Here is a 17340-nt window from a genome sequence, read left to right on the forward strand (position 1 = left end):
GCAAACCTTACCTCCCTTTGTCTCGTACCCTGCTCTCTCCCTGGTCCCCCTTGCTCTGCCGTGATATCTATAATTTAGCCTGGAAAGTTCATATATCTCTGTAAATCCTTAGTTTGTGATGAAAATTTAGAAAGAAAACTAATAAATCTATAACTATTCTTGCTCCACCTGTTTTTAATGCCTAGCCTTCTCTCGCTACATATATATTTCTTCCTGCTTGATGTTTTTCTCTTCTTCCCATCCCCTAGTGCTACAGTTTTATGTCATTAGATCCTAAGTTACTTGTGTGACCAAAGAAAAGCCTGTCTCCTTTGGTTTGTACCCTACTCTCCATGCTCTACCCCGCTCTGGCCCAGTTTTTGCTGTTGCACCTTGCCAAGTCTACTTCCTTCTACTCTATGCTCTTATGGGACCAAATTAAGCGATTAATAGCTCACTTTTCTTCCTCTCCGCTTCACCCTGTCTCGCCCCAGTTCCTTTCTTTGCATTTTTCCCGGTTTATGCGTTCCTCTCCTACCAGGTGTCCTCTGTAACCAAAGCAATCTGTAGACTTAACCTTTGGTGCAGCAGACCCTTATTACATTTGCTAACTCTCCTGCTTCCTTCCTCCACCTTCCTCGTCTGATGCCTTCTTCTACCTACCCGTCTTTTCCTTAAACTCCCTCTAGATAAAGTTTTTGGCGAAAGTTATTGCATTTTTTTTTTCTTTTTTACTCTGTCTTCCCGTACTCCACTCTGCTTCCTGCCTGCTTCACCTTCCTCGTCTCGGTGTTGTTTTCCTTCCCTCTCAATATCTGTGCGACATTCCCTCTTTTATTTGTTTTTTACCCTGTCTGCTCCTACTCCACCTTGTCCTCTCCCCGCTTCATCTCCTTCGTCCCAGTGTTTATTTTTCTACCCGGCTTTTCCTTAATCTCCCTCCCGACATCTTGGCGCAATCCCTCCTGTTTTTGTTTTTACACTGTCTACTCTTACTCCACACTGCTTCCTCCCTGTTCCGTCCTTCCTCCTCCCTCCTCCCTTCCCCACCCAGCCGGTCTCTCTCTGTCCCCGCGTCCACCTTTGCCAGTTCCCAGCGTCCTCTCTGAACCCTTGGCTCCTGTGGCTGAGGCGGTACATTGATATCAAGCTGTCGGCCGTTTTTCCCTCACTGGCTTTGTTACTCCTTTCTCCTTGAACATAATGTCTCTCCCTACTCTTCCCTTTCTCCGGTGGCGCTGTAAACCTTCCCTCTTTTCCTGCCTCCTCTTCAGAACCCAATGCGTCCCTTTTCTTCCAACCTTTAGTGAGTCAGAATTTTTTGCTCACATTTCCGCTTCGCATCCTCCAACGAACTCATGTTTAGTTCCAACTCTAATGTGGGTCTGTAAACATTCTTTTCCTGTTTGTCTTTGTTTCATTCCCAGAATCCATTATATTCTATTTCTAAACTGCTTCTCAAGTGGGGTTTTCAGCATTTTCTCCTCTTCTTTTTTCTGCCTTTTCCTAGAACGTTTAGCTCGCGCCCGCTGGTAGGAAATGATGTTTGGTGCTCCTTGTCCAAAACATCCAATTTCTGGGTGTTTTTTCTCGCACCTATAATACAAAAAAAATTGGCCCGTGTCCCGGTGTAATAGATTTTTACCCACCACTGCGTCAAAGGGCCAACGGTACGGAGATGAGCACCGCAGTCAGGCGCAGCTATAGCGAATGCACTCACGTTTATCTATACCTTTATTCAGTAGTTTGAGTCTTTTCTTTCCAGTATGTCAGTGTGTTTATCCAAGAACTTTATTATTGCTCTTAATTTTGTTGTTGTTATTGCCCCTAATCTATCCAATTTCCAATGGTCATGTGGCTCTTATTTCCTCGTTGGCCAATTGCTTGTGTCAGTGTGTCAATCTGAGACATATTTTTATTGCCCCTATCCTATTTATTTCCCCCAATTTATCCTTCCGTCTAATGGTTACGTGGTCCTTATTTCCTCGTTAACCATTGGCTTAGATTCATTCTGTCAGTTTGTCCTTACAAGAACTATTATCGTTCCTATTCTTGTTTTTATTTTAGTGGCCCTAATGTATATTCATCTCCTATAGCTCTGTGTCCTATATATCTTCGTCATCCAATGGTTTAAATTAACTTCCTCCCAGTATGTCAGTGTGTCCTTCCTAGAGCTTTGTTATTGCCACTATTCTTAGTTTTCTTGCCTCTAATCTATTCTTTCTCCGATTTCTCTGTAGCTCTTTTTTTCCTCGTTATCCAATGGTTTAAATCCACTTTTTTCCCATCATGTCAGTCTGTCCTCCCAAGAGTGTTTTTTATCCATCCTTTCTTCAGTAGTTATGTGGCTCTTTTTTCCTGGTTATCCAATGGCTTAAATCCACTTTTTCCCATCATGTCACTCTGTCCTCCCAAGAAATTTATTGCTGCCCCTATTCTTTATTTTCATGCCTCAATTCTTTCCTTTATCCAGTTGTTCTGTGGGTAATTATTCCTCGTTATCCAATGGCTTAAATTCCCTTCTTCCCATCATGGCAGTCTGTCCTTCCAAGAGCTTCTTTATTGCTATTCTCCTTTATTTTCTTGCCTCTAATCTATCCTTTCTTCAGTAGGTATGGGGCTCTTTTTTCTCTTTATCCAATGGCTTAAACTCATTTCTTCCCATCATGTCAGTCTGTCCTCCCAAGAGCTTTTTTATTGCTATTATTCTCCTTTATTTTCTTGCTTCTAATCTTTACTTTCTTCAGTAGTTATTTGGCTCTTTTTCCTCTTTATCCAATGGCTTAAACTCATTTCCTCCCATCATGTCAGTCTGTCCTCCCAAGAACCTTTTTATTGCCCCTATCCAGCCTCCTCGTCATCGGCCTCCTCGACCCACGGGTTCTTCCGCTCCCTTGACTTAGACACATGTCCCCGCGCCCCCAGCCCCGCCTGACGTCATGAATATTTATGTCCGCCCACCGACTTTTTTCCGCTCCCATTCCCTTTTTTTTTATTCTGTGTCTTTTTCTCTTTGCGTTCCAGTTTCGTTTTTATGTAACAAGTAATTCGGCTCAGTTGTGTTTTTGTTTCCGTCGATATTTTTTGGTAGTTTATTTCGTAGTTTATTCGTTATTCAACATCTCCAAATAAAGAGGAAAGTTTCACAATTAGTTTTTTTTTTTAAGTTAAAGATTGAGACAGCTTCGTTATTATCTCATCTCGCAGACGTATAAGGTAGACATATATGGAAACTTATAATGATATTTTTTATGGGTAATTATAAAAAAAAATCTTTCATTTGTTTTATATATTGAAGCCGTGAAAATCCGTCAAGAAATTGGTTGTTCAGGGCAAGGCGCGCCAAACAATATTTTCTATATCAAGGTTTAACATATTCTGCACTGTCTGTTATCCTGACTGACACTTCTTCACAAATAGATAACCAAATGACACACAGCGAGAGATGAAAAAAATCCAGGACGGTCAGAAAACTTTAATATTGATAGTCGGAGTTACTTAAATAAAACCGGGTCGCAGATAAAAGAAAAACAAAAAATAACGTTAACCTCTACGATTCTGCCTTCTCAGCCGCTTTAGCACGGTCAAAAAGCTTAATATCGGATCGTGTGTGTTTACGATTTTTACTGTTATTTTTAAAGGTGGTTCGTGTTAAGTGTTATGTTTAAGGCGCGAACTGTTATCTCACTCGTCACAGGGCCGGCGTTACCGTTGTCCTGCTTCACAAGTTGATTGTAGTAGGTGAGATAACACAATAGCCTTTTAAGTTAAGTGAGGTAGTTGATGTGTGGCCGAGGGGACCCGTTATAAGTTCACTTTAGATCACTTCGTTCACTCTCTCTCTCTCTCTCTCTCTCTCTCTCTCTCTCTCTCTCTCTCTCTCTCTCTCTGCCACATTAAAAGGTGTGTGGAACTTAAAATAAAACTGGGTCACAATAACAACAATAACACTGGGTCGTATGATTCTGCCTCCTCAGCCTCTTTTTGAGTGTTGGGTCCAATCCAGCTCGTGAGTCAGTCGGCGCACAAGCTACCGAGCCGTCTATCTTTCCTTGTTAGTCGCTAAATGGGTTACCCGGGGACTCGTGGGGAAGGTAAACTGTGACAAACTGTGGTAATCCGAACGTCCCAGTCACGACCTAGCGTCCCTGGGCGAGGGATTGATGTCCTTCCTGGGTTTTAGAGCCTAAGAAAGGATATGGAATGCGTAGGCTGCGAGAAGTATGTGTCCATGACTTTACTTTCCGTTCTGAGGATGTTAATAAGTGGGACTGGGTTCTTTCTTTTTCGAGTAAATGGCTCAGTACCACAATCAGAATATACCAAAGTTAGATTGTTAAAAAGACGAAAGAGGCGCATCGGGAGCTCTCTTTTACAGTACTATTTTGTTGTGTATTTAATCAGAATACATCGGAGAAGAGTTATGAAAACGTACTAATTCTCCTTTGCAGTACCGTTTTTTATGTACTTCTCTTGATGACGCACAAATCGAGACACTCAAGATACACACACAAAAAAAAAAGGCTTCAGACGACCACTTTAGGTTCTTTTGTTCAGGATGAAGTTCAGGTTTTGTTGTATTAAGGAATATTTGGACTATTTTATAAAATCTACCAACGGAACGGAAATGAGCACCACCGCCACGCGCAGCAATAGCATAGACACCCAACTTGACCTATATACAAATGTGTGGGAGCTCAGACGTCATCGGGGAGGATCGTTCACTTCTCTCTCTCTCCGTGACCTTGAATACCAGTGCATCATGTTTCAGGGGGGAGTGCCCACGTGCCGGACCCAATATAGAACTCCCTCCCCATGCACCCTTCCCTCCTCCCCGCAGAATATTCCCTTTATCCCTCTCTCCCCTTTTCCTTCTCCCTAACGGACAGTCCTCGCTGATCCCTACATGTCCTTTCTTTTTTTCTTTTTTACCATTTTTCTGTTTTAGCTCCGCCCCTCCGTTTCGACCTCCTTTTTCGTTTCTCCTTTCTTCTCTCCACCTTTTGCCTACATATCCTTTCCCTTTTTATCTCCCTGCAGTCTTTCTCCTCTCCCTTTAGATTCTCCCTAAGTCATCCATACTTACCTCTTCCTCCCTTTCTTCCTCCCTTTCTCTGTAATGTCCTCCCCTCCTCCCTTCAACTCTTTTCACTTCCTCCTCCCTTTTCCTTCCTCCTTTAGACATTTTTTTCGCCCTTGTGCCTCGTCTTAGAAAAAGGCTGATGACATTTCAGAAAACATTCGTAAGATAACTTTTGCATAAATAAATGTTACAAATAATTCAAATGTTTCCCGAACCGACATCTCTTCTCTCCCTTCGTTCACCTCAACAGATCTTCCTTTACTTCCTCCCCCATTTTCCTCCCTTCTCCTTTAGACATTCTTTCTTCGCTCTTGTTCTCCCCTCCCCCCCCCCCTACGACTGACAGCTTTTCCTTACCTTCATTCACCTCAACAAATCTTCCTTCCCCACCAACAGACTTCCTCCCATCTCCCATATTCTCTCCCTTTCTCTCCCTTTACACATCACTTGGCCTCAGTTTCCTCCCTTCGTCCACCCCAATACATATTCTCCTCTCCCCTTCAGATCTCTCCCTCCTCCCCTATTCTCCCCCTTTCCCACACCTTTGTACGCCTTTCACTCTCCTCCCTTCGTCCACCCCAACAATCTCCCTCCTCTCCCCTTCTCCCCCCGCCTCACCCCTGCATACATCACCCGGCCCCTCAATACCAGGTCGCTCTCACTCACCTGTCGATGCCCACCTGCCGTGTATTAATCGGCCGTTTCGAGACTGAATGGTTTTTGCGGCGAGTTTTGTCTTTGTTTTATTGTTTTTATTTTTGTTTGGTCTTGAATTCCTGAGGCGTTTTCTTTGTGTCTTCTTCGATTTGGATGGAAAGGGTGCAGGGCGGGATCGTGTTACTCTATTTGTTGTCGTTATTCCTAAACTATTGATTCGGTTCTCTGTTTATATTGTTTTTCTTTTTACAATCGTTTTCTGAAACTCAAGATCTTTATTTTTTTTTCTTATTTCACACGGTACAAAACTTGTTGACTCATTACTGATGATGATTTTGTTGATGTTAGTCTCTATTGTTTTTATTTTCGTGTTAAAAATGTAAAAGAATGACGATTCTGTGGTAAGAAATGTTTTTGTTACTAATATACAATGATTTGATTTCAGTATGTGTATTTTGAACATGTTTTGAATATATATTGCCACATATTCATTCATAAAATAAAATAAATAAATACGTAAAACAACTTATGTGTAATGTAAAGTACGATTTTCTATGACAGGCTGGTCCTCTCGTCTCCCAGTTAGTGGCTGTCCTATATCCTTTACTTATTTTTCAGTATTTAAAATAGACTTGAAACTACTAAAGTAAAATTATGTATAAATTTACACTCTCGTTTCCTCCCTTTGCTCTTTATTAACTGAAGGCATTAAACAAGCGCGTAAAGAAATATGTATCACTGTATGTTATCTTGAGCAGCTCTCCTCCTGCCGTGCCTCCAATTTAGTGTATTGATAAAACTACTCAATGTGGAAGGCTTTACATGTTATTATTCAAACCTTCCCTCTATTACGGTATGTTATTCTAAGCAGCTCTCCTTCTGTCGTGCCTCCAATTTAGTGTAAACGTAAAACTATTCACGTGAGATGTTACATGTCCTTAATCACTCCTTCCCTTTTCGTTCTCCCAGTTCTCGTTCCAAGACCCCAACGCCGCCAAAGGACTCTTCCCCAACTCCTCCAAGGGACACCAGAAGATCGACAAGGTGGCGCACGTCGGGCAGGTGGTGAGTACTCGTTTTCTTTACCTGTCCCTTCCCGCCATTCCTGTCCCCTGGCGAGTCTGGAGTAGTTTCCCCTTCACCGCCCTGACTCGCAAACGTTTTCTCTCTTCACTAGTAGAGGTACTCGCATGCATATAGTAATGGTATTGTTTTCCTAGAAGAGTTTTTTTTACAGGGTTTTTCATTTTCAGGCGTTTTCATTTTTTTTCATATGATGCATCAAAGGTGAGTTTTGAAAAGAGGTTACCTGTTTTTTTCTCATTAGCCAGTTTGCCAGGTGACACTTTTTCCCTTTAAATGTGTTTTCAGGTAATTACATCGATTTTACCCTCAGTAGAATGTTGTACTTGAGCCCAGAAACTGTTTTTGTCGTTGTTGTAATTTTGTGTTTTTTGTGCAAGGTAAGTCTGTTGGAAGGAAAGTGTGAGGGTGTGGGTGTGGCTTATCATCTTAGTGGCTTGTGTTATGGTGGAAGATTTCGTTAGCATTTACACTTACTTTTTAATTGCGTTTTGATCTAGCAAGAAAAAAACAATTGATATTTTTTTTTCGTAAGAGAGGTCTATACACTAATTTTTACAAACCAGTGTATCTTTTTTTATTTAATATTTTTTTGTTTCGAATTATCGACATGTATTAACATATATTAACATTATTGTTGTTAATTCACATACACGCTCGTCAACACTTATGCAAACAATAAGCATATGCCCCAATTAATTTCTCATTATATCCGTTTACAAGTCAACGCCAGGAACCTCTTTTACGCACTTTTACGAGCCTCTCCCCGCCTCTAAAACACGACCGTATTGATTAAGAGGAAGTCGCCGTCACCCACAAAAAGCTTCCGTTTTCTGTGAAGTAAGCAAGAAAGTTGGCAACGAACGAAAATGTATGTAATGGGGAAACGATAGCAGAGAGAGAGAGAGAGAGAGAGATGCAGACAGTGAATAAGCAACCTAAAACACAGACAGACGCACCATAAACAATCCCCGCAGCAAACATTAAGACAGAAAACACGAATTATTTAACGGAAACTCCAACATTTCTTTGTGTGCATGGACGCGGCCACGCACAGAGACAGTCATTCATTTTATCTTTCCCGTTCCTCCTTATCTTTTCCCTTTATTTCTTCCTCCTCCGTTTACTGGTTATTCTTCTCTTATTGTTCTTTTGCATCTTCCTCTTCCTTCTCTTTCTTCTCGTCTTTGTTTTCCTTCTCATAATATTTTACTACATTCTTTCCTTTCTTTATTTCGTCTACCTAGGTTTTCTTTCTCTTTATTCTTTATTTCTTCTTACTCCTTTTACTGGTTATTCCTCTCCTCTTTTTTCTGTCCATCTCTCTCTTCCTTCTCTCTCTCCTCGTTCATGGTTTCCTCCTTATTTATTTTTTCACTACATCATTTTCTTTTTTTATCTTTGTCTAGCTTGGTTTACTTTTCCTCCTCCTCCTCCTCCTCCTCCTCTTCCTATTTGTTGTTTTCTTTTTCCTTCGTTTCGTCCTCATTCTTTCCCTCCTCAATCCTCTTCCAGCTGTCTCTGTTATCCTCCTCTCCTTTGTTTCATTCTCTCTTCATGCTCTTTTCCTCTCTCTCTCTCTCTCTCTCTCTCTCTCTCTCTCTCTCTCTCTCTCTCTCTCTCTCTCTCTCTCTCTCTCTCCTCTCTCTCTTTCTCTCTCTCTCTCTCTCTCTCTCTATCTCTCCTTCTTTCTCTTCCACAATCACTTCTCTTTCTCTTCCATTTTGTGTCTGATGGGTCTATTCACCTCTTTCCTCCACCTCCTCCTCCTCCTCCTCCTCCTCTTCCTCTCCCTCCTTGACATGGCAGCCTCGAGGTAATACTTGAGAGACACGCGAAGGCAGGTATACGAGACACACATTTTCGAGGAGGAGGAGGAGGAGGAGGACGACGACGAGGACGAGGACGAAACTAAAGAATTCCATTGCGAGAAAATCCGTTTATATAGAGTTTGAATTTTTTTTTTTTACCCACTTCTACTTTTTTTGTTGGTTTGTCTCCTACAGCTTCACTCCTCGTCCTCTTCTTCCTCCTCCTCCTCCTTTTCCTTCTCCTTCTCCTACTCCTCGTCCCTCTCCTCCCATCCCTCTTCCTTCATCTTCTCCAACTCCATCATCTGTATGTTTTCGTTATTTCCATCTCTCTCAATTTCCTTATTCGGATCTTAAACAGTTTTCCCTTTTCGTTTTATGTTCCATCTTCTTGTTTTCTTTCAATAATTCGTTTCGTTCACTTTTCTATTATCCTGTCACGTCGCCCTCGTCCTTGTTTTTTCCATCCTGATCATTCGTTTTCTCCGTATTAATCTCCTTATTCACGGTCTTCAGACAGTTTTCTCTTTTCTTGTATTCCTTCTTCTCGTTCTTCCCGTATTCCGACTTCTCTTTCTCTTTCGGTAATACGTTTCATTCAGCCTCTTTTTGTTTTGTTTTATCATTTCGTATGCCAACTTTACCCTGCATTTGATTGCCTTTCCCTATATACACATTTCCTTTTAGATGGATTTTACTTATTTTTCCTCCAGATCAACACTAATATCCTTTCCTGTCCCTTCCAGTCCCGTCCCTTTCCGTCCGTTTTTTTATATCATTTCGTATGCTAACTTTACCCTGCATTCGATAGCCATTCCCTAGATACACATTCCCGGTTTGATGGATTTTACTTCCTTATCCTCCAGATCAACACTACTATCCTTTCCTGTCCCTTCCTGTCCCTTTTCTTCTTGTCCCGTCCCTTCCTGTCCGTCCACTGTGTCCATCCCACCCACAACAACTTCCTGTATTTAAAAGCCTCTGGGAGTGTTTTTCAATTACGCTCATTTCCTTCATTTCCTGCTTCCTCCACTTGTCTTTGTTCCTGTGTTTTTGGCTGTTTTTATTTCTTCCCATGTATGTATGTTTATATAAATGCTTATGTGTATGAATGTATGTATGTACGGGAGTATATATGCATGTTTAAGGGCATGTAATCGTGAGGAAAATACTTAATTGCAATCCATGAGGTGTGACAGGCAAAGGGGAGAGGCAGTGAGGCAGATGAGAGAGAGGAAGGGAGATGCAATGGCGAGAGAAGGAGTGATGATAGGGAGAGAGAGAGAGAGAGAGAGAGAGAGAGAGAGATAAAATATAAAGAAAAAAAAGAAGACATTTATGAATTACATACAAGTTAAGGAGAAAAGAGGAAGAAAAAAAAGTGTGAAGAGGAAGAAGAATAGAAGAATAGAAGGCAGACAGAGATGAGAAGATGAAAGATAGCTACTCACGAGACACAGGTGAAAGAAAAGAAAAAGGTTGGAGGGAGACACGGAAAGGGAGAAAAGGGAGGGAGGAAAGGTAGGATTGAAAGATGATGGAGAGTGGAAAGGGAAAAGAAGAAAAAAACAGAAGAGATACAAAGATGAATAAAGGGAAGATAATAACTCACGAGACAACTCAGGAAAATAAATAAGGGGTTAAGGGAGAAAAGGGAAGGGAGGAAAGGTAGAATGGGATGATGATGGTGAGTGTAAAGGGAGAAGAAGAGAAGAACAGAAGAGATACAAAGGTGAAGAAAGGAAAGATAATCACGAGACAGCTCAGAAAAATAAAAAAGGGTTAAGGGAGAAAAGGGAAGGGAGGAAAGGTAGTAAGGGAAGATGATGGTGAGTGAAAAGTGAGAAGAGAAGAACAGAAAGGATACAAAGATGAAGAAGGGAAAGATAATAGCTCACGAGACAGCTCAGGATAGAAAAATAAGGGTTGAGGGAGAAAAGGGAAGGGGGGAAAGTCAGGGAGGAAGAGAAGGATGAATAGGAGATGACGGAGGGAGAGAGATTACCTTCCGACGCTGTTCTCGTCAACGTTAAATGTCAATACCCCGCCTGAGCCTCGGCTGTGAAAGAGTTAAAGTTGCTGTGCTTCATTCAACCTCAAGCTAGGCTCCCCACTCCCCCCCCTCAATCCCCACTTCATCCCCTTCCACTCCCCCTCATCCACTCATTCTTGTTACTCATCTCTCCACCTACTCCATTCCCCTCCCCCCCTCATTCCAAGCTCCTCTCCCACTTATTTCTGTTACTCATCTCTCCATCTACTGCATTCCCTTTCCCCCCCTCATTCCAAGCTCCTCTTCCACTCATCTTATTCATGTTACTCCTTTCTCCTCTTACTCCATTCCCTTCCCCCCTTATTCCAAGCTCATCTCCTACTCATCATATTCCTGTTACTCCTTTCTCCTCTTACTCCATTCCCCTTCCCCCCTCATTCCAAGCTCTTCTTCCACTCATCTTATTCCTGTTACTCCTTTCTCCTCTTACTCCATTCCCCTTCCCCCCTCATTCCAAGCTCATCTCCTACTCATCATATTCCCGGTACTCCTCTCTGCACATACTCCATTTATTAACTACGACATTTCTCTCTCTTACACAGTTTTTTTCACCTAGTTACTTATTTTTTCCCTTCTCTTCCCTCTTTATCTCATCTTGTTCTTCCTCGCCCCTGTCATTCCCCCATTTCTCTGTCATTTTTCGTGTTCCCTTTTTACTTGTCTCTTCCGCCCACTCCCCTTAGCAGCCACCATACTCCTTTACTCATTCATCTTATTCTTCTTTACTCATTTAATCTACTCTCCTCATACTTCTCTCTCCCCTCAATCATTTATCTTCTTCTCCTTCACTCCCTCCTCCACACACATCTTAGTAACTAACACATATCTCTCACTCCATTATTTTATTCCATTTTACTCCTTTCATCTACTCTGTCGTTCTTTTCACTCCATTCAGTCATTAATCCTCTTCACTTCTACTCCACTTAGCACTCCACTTCTCTCATTAACTACCACACTTCCCTCACTCACTCTTCTGATTCACATTTTACTCCTTTCATCTACTTTCATCGTTTAACCCATTCCCTTAGTCATTTATCTTCCTCCTCATTACTCCTCTCACCCACCCTCACTCACTCATTCCTCTTTACTCATTTCATCTACTCCTCTCATTCCCCTCACTTCCCTCAGTCATTTATCTTCTTCCCCGCTACTCCCGTCACATACCTACTTCTCTTATTAATTACTGCACTCCTTTCACTTTTCTCTCTTGTCCCCTTTTACTCTCCTATCCGCTCAGAAACGATAGGTTGTCATGACGGAGCTCTCGTGTAGAAGCATCAGGATATAATATTGATTAAAAGGAGTGACGCTGGTTATAAGGAAGGCAAGGTGGTGACAGTGTTGAAAGGAGTGTGTGTTGGGGGTGGGGGGTGGGGGGTAGTTGCGATGAAGGAGAAAGGGGATTGAACACTTACAAAGGGCATCGGTGTATAGAGATAGGGAAGAGAAAAGGAGTTGAAAAAGAAGAAAAAAAAGAAAGGGAACAAAATAACACAAGAGACTCGAAGTGACATGAAGTTTTGAGTCAACTATCAGCCCAAGATATTTTAAGAGGAGAAGGAGGAGGAATATACAGATGAAAGAAAGTGAACGGCAAGATAAAATCAAAACACTAATACAATACGGTGAAGAGAGAAGCTCCGACACAAGATAAAGTTTTTTTCTCCCCGTTCGCTTTCTACCAGTGAAAGAGGAATAGGTTGAGAGGGAAACTTTCCCTATTTAAATATAACACTAAATCAGAGTTTGTCGCACTGGAGGAACACGGGGGTAATGGACTAGAAAGAGGAGGAGGAGAAGGAGGTGGAGGTGGAGGAAGAGATGGAGGAGGAGGAGGAGGAGGAGGAGGAGGAGGAGGAGGAGGAGGAGGAGGAGGAGGAGGAGGAGGAGGAGGGACTCTGGCATTGGCTTTCTGGCATGATACCCTTCCTGTGCCTTTGTGTCAAGGATCCTCTGTTGGTCATCATATATAATTTATTTTTGTGTTCCGTTCGTGTTCGATGAGAATTTATGACGCGATCAGGGGACGTGGAGTGTACCCGGCTCGGTAATCAATTTCACTGGCCGACTTTCTGACTTACCTCGTTGGCGTCCGTTCGTCCATCGTTCATTGTATTAACTTTTGTCTTTTAATTTCGCTTTGATTTATTTGCCTCATCTTTGAATTACTGTTCTCTTTCTACAAATCAGTTTTTCATATATTCATTTTTTTTCATATCAACTGAATTTATTTTTGTTCATGCCTCAAACTGTGCATCAGCGGTCCAGTTACTCGCATCCTGACTACGAATCTGCGGGTCTTAGTTCGAGTCATTCAACTGTTCATCCTTCCGGTCGGGCTGGTCGATGGGGAAATCTGGGAAAGGTAAACTGTGGTAACCCGGATGTAACAGAGGCCCTGTGTCGAGTTAAGGGTCTTCTATCAGCAGATGTTCAAAGGACCAACGGGACGGAGATGAGCACCGCCGCCACGCGCAGCTATAGCGTATGATCCCAACTTTACCTTCATCCCGGCAGTTGGACTCACCAGGTCTTAATTTTATAGGTCATATATTTTTCATTGACCACCATTTACTCATCCATTTTTTTTTTCTCAGTCCATTTCATATTCCCGAGGTTTTGTTTTCACCTCATTGTTTTCCTTCTTTCCCCTTCCTGCTCTTGGTCCTGCTGCTCCTCTTTAAGGTATTGTCCTCTTCTATCCCCGAATCTTATCATTATTTTTCTTTACTCCAGCATCTGCTCCATCACCTATTTTTCCTCGTTCTCCGCTTCATCCTTCTCTGTCCAACAAGTACCTTGTTTTATTTATATTCCCGACGGTGGAAGCAAATATAAGTGGCTATTTTAAAATTTATGTGGTATTCTTTATTTGTTTCTCTACACAGTATTGGCGTAACCTATTGTGAGCACACGCTGTTAACTATTATTTGTCTTAAAATATTAGTAGTCATGGCGATGTTTATAGTTAAACGTGGCGCGCAGAATCCGTAGAGTGAAACGCAGATTCACGCATGGCTTCAACTTAATCTTCCGCATCCTCGTCCCTCAAAGACATGTTACACTCGGCTTGTTCTTCCTTCTACAGACCAAACAGGGAAGTCTTTATGGAATTTTCACTATTGATCTGCGAGTCTTTCGTTGTGAAGTGTTGTTGCGGCGCCTGGCAGCGAGCGCGCGGGGCGGTACGAGCGCTGCGAGGGTGGGTCGGGCGCGTGGCACAGAGTGTGTGGTCAAGGTGCTCGTGCGAGAGTCAAGGTGCGCGCTTACGGCTGCCTGAGTCTTTGAGGCTGATTACAGGTGTTGATTGCTTTGCTGTGCCCTCCTGGCGTGGCTGGTGAGACGCCCTAACCGCCGGTGACCCCCAAACGAAAAGTAATTATTCTTTGAGAGGAAATGTGCACGGGGGAGAATTAGTGGTGATGTGTGGTGGTGCTGGTGGTGATGGTGTTGGTGGTGAACCCTCGGACCTTCACATGAGTGACCCCAGGTGTTGGATCCGCTCACACCCCCGCGGGAGCAGCCAGCAGGACGCCGATCCCTACGCGAGGCCCGTGGACAGGGTGCCGCGGCGGGTTGGGTGTTAGGTAAGGGGCGTGGCTGCCCTGCCCTCGCCGCTCCAGGTAGGCGCCGCGGCCAACCTGGGGCTGCTGACGGTGCCGGTGTGAAGAGGTGCTGGCCGGCTTCATGGGGCTAAGAGCTTTCCGCTGGGGCTCGTGTCACTCTGTTGAACCCTTTTGAAGTCATAGGTCACTCTCGCAGTCTGGGCGGTGACAGAACACGAAGTGGTACCATAAAACACCTGGAACACTTACCTGAGTCTCCCCAGAAAGCCCCTTCAACGTAGTCCTTCGGCAATGAACCACTGACGCCACGGACACGTACTGTTTACCCTCACTTTTTATCATATTTTTTGCCCTGCTAGTGTGTCCTTTATTTTTTCTGTCTATGACGTCTCGAGGCTCTTGGGGAGTGGGAACGTAGATGAAAGACAAACAATGAAACAAACATTTTTTTCCGACCATGTTGTATAAATATTAAAACAGATGATCGTTGGCCGTAGCCTCTAGCGGAAAGGGAGATAAATAGGAGGTAGAGAGAGAGAAGGAAGAAGAGACGTAGGAGGAGGAGGAGGAGGAGGAGGAGGAGGAGGAGAGGGGGCCAGCAACAACATTTAGGGCGTCCGACTCACTACGAGCGATATTGATCCAACGTGAGTGAGTTTGATCCTAGTCTCATCAGTCCGTCCACCTGCTTTCATTTCCTCCTTCTTCAGGTGAGCCGGGCCCAGCCTCTGCTCGCCCGCCAGGTGTTTGCTCGGGAGTCATGGTAATAGGTCTGATTTCCACACCTGCGCGCCCGTGATTACAGGTGTTTTGATGGCTGGCTGAGGGCGCTGACGAGGCGGTGAGAGGATCGAGAAAGGGGTGTTGAAGGGTTGAAGGATGTTACTGTCAGCCTATGTGTGAAAATGGACTCGAACGCGGGATATAGAACTCGTGGTGGAAAAAAATACATTACCTTCTTATTTCTGAGGTTGTGAAAGGATCGGGAGTGGGTTGTTGAAGGGGTTGAATGATGTTACTGCAAGGTTATGTGTGTAAAGGAATTGGAACGTGTGATAGAGAGTTTATGGTGGAAAAAAATACATTACTTTCTATTTTCCTCACATTCTCACCACATTAATTCCCATGCTGCTTAGGCTTGACATATTGCGTGTGTTGTTAATGTGATGACGAGCGTGTCCCTTTAAGCATACGTTTGTGTTGGCGTCGGAGTTCGAAGCAGACGAATAATCACATCAGCTCGTTCACTTATTTCCACTACAAGAATTCGCATATTGTTCAGACTGTGTTGCTGAAAGGGAGACAAAAATTGGACGTTTGTTTCTGAATATGGAATGGTTGAATTAAAACTGCGTCATATCGATATTATTATTCACTTTCTCTCACTTTCAACTTCATGACGATATATGCGTAATATTAAAGACGGAAAATAAGCACGTGGTCAAATTATTTTCTAAAGTTTCGAGTAGTTTTCGACATTTGGTCATTATGCACTCCTTCATATTTACTTATTTTTCTTATTTTTGCATCTATCATCTATGTTGCTTGTTTTCTGCTTATTCTGTCACGTTAACCACCTTTAGTTTCTCTTCTTTATGCATCAACGAAACTACCTTCATCTATGTTTTCATACCTCAACATTGCGTTCTTTTTATCCCCATTTCACTTTTTTCCGTCTCCTATATCTTCTCATTCCCGATGCTCACCTTTTTTTCCTACCTCCTTCCTCTTATTTCTCATTCCTTAAGAGTCAGCCACAGTTTACCACTCGTCTTTTCCTTCTGTCTCTTGATCCGTCAGTTTTGTGGCATATTTCTTATTATTACTTTTCGTGTGATACTTATACTCGCATTTTTCCGTGTGTGGATTGTTGCATTCTTTTCTATACACGATCACACGCTTGCATTTTTTTTACCACAATACATAGTCACCAACATTCCTCCACACTCTCCAGGTCTTCCATCACAGTTCCCTCGTTCACAAGTACACTGAGACACACTCCTCATACTCCCATGCACTCCATTCGACTCCACGTGTCCATCCCTTACTCAGCACACCTCATCCCATTTTCTACTATCACGATTCATCTCACAACGCGCACAGACACACGCGAACTCCCTATACCTCCCACGTACGTCTATCCACTCCACGTCTTCATTTCTTACTCAACAGCATACAAACTCAACCATTCCCCGTTTTTCACAACACACACACACACACACACACACACACACACACACACACACACACACACACACACACACACGTACACCCACACCCACACACTCCTATACTTCCCACGCACTCCACTCCGCTACTCCTCACTCCACTGCATACAAACTGGTGCCTCCTCCCATTTTTCCACTCCTATGATTCCTCTTCTCACAACAGACACTCACACACATGCTTCCGATGCTTTCCACGTACTTTAAACCACCCCACGTCTTCATTCATCTCTCCGCAGCATACAAACTCCCCCATTTCCCGTTTTTCACTCCATTACGATTCATCTCTCACAACACTCACACAGACACACAGACTCACACTCCTGATACTTCCTCACAGCATACGAACTCGCGCCTCTTCCCATTTTTCTTGGCCCGCTAATAATGTCGCCGTGTCTTCTCTGCCTCCTGCCGCCCGCCCCGCCTTGCCCTTTACCAGTAGTTCCGTGGAATTAGAGAAAACTTGCCTCTGCCGCCGCTCTGGCCCGACGAGGAATCGCTTTCGCCGGGCAAGTCTCACGGCCAAAGTTTGATAGCTTTTCCGCCCCAATTTAGCCGAATGCGTTTCTAATTAGTTTCTTTTGCGGTTGAGTTTATTTCTTACCATCCCCCACCCCTCTCCTATCCCTCTGTCCTTCCCCTCTCTCTCCCCCTCTCTCTCCTGGGATTTCCATTTTTTAGGGGGGGGGGGTATATTTTCCAAGTTTGGTTGTGTGTGGGTTGGTGTGAATTCGCATTTGCATAGTGTTTGTAAATGTTTGTAACCTTCCCCATGATTATGTTTTACTTGTGTGTGTTACTATAGGTAAAGATGATCAAGATGTAATGAATATATTCCTTCATAACCGCATCATGCTGTCCCTCGTATCATATTTTATGTTTA

At 43.2% G+C, this 17340-nt stretch overlaps 1 protein-coding gene across 1 annotated transcript in view; it reads left to right on the forward strand.

Annotated features, from left to right (window-relative positions):
- LOC127000167 (uncharacterized) overlaps positions 1 to 14334 on the forward strand; it is a 129104-nt gene extending 114770 nt beyond the window's left edge. The window contains exons 9-10 of the mRNA XM_050863557.1: positions 6689 to 6784; positions 14290 to 14334. Coding sequence (XP_050719514.1) covers positions 6689 to 6784; positions 14290 to 14334 — 141 coding nt within the window. The remainder of the gene's footprint in view (positions 1 to 6688; positions 6785 to 14289) is intronic.
- The last annotated feature ends 3006 nt before the right edge of the window (positions 14335 to 17340 follow it).

Source organism: Eriocheir sinensis, chromosome 18, assembly GCF_024679095.1.
Source record: "Eriocheir sinensis breed Jianghai 21 chromosome 18, ASM2467909v1, whole genome shotgun sequence".
Classification (NCBI taxonomy): Eukaryota; Metazoa; Arthropoda; class Malacostraca; order Decapoda; family Varunidae; genus Eriocheir; species Eriocheir sinensis.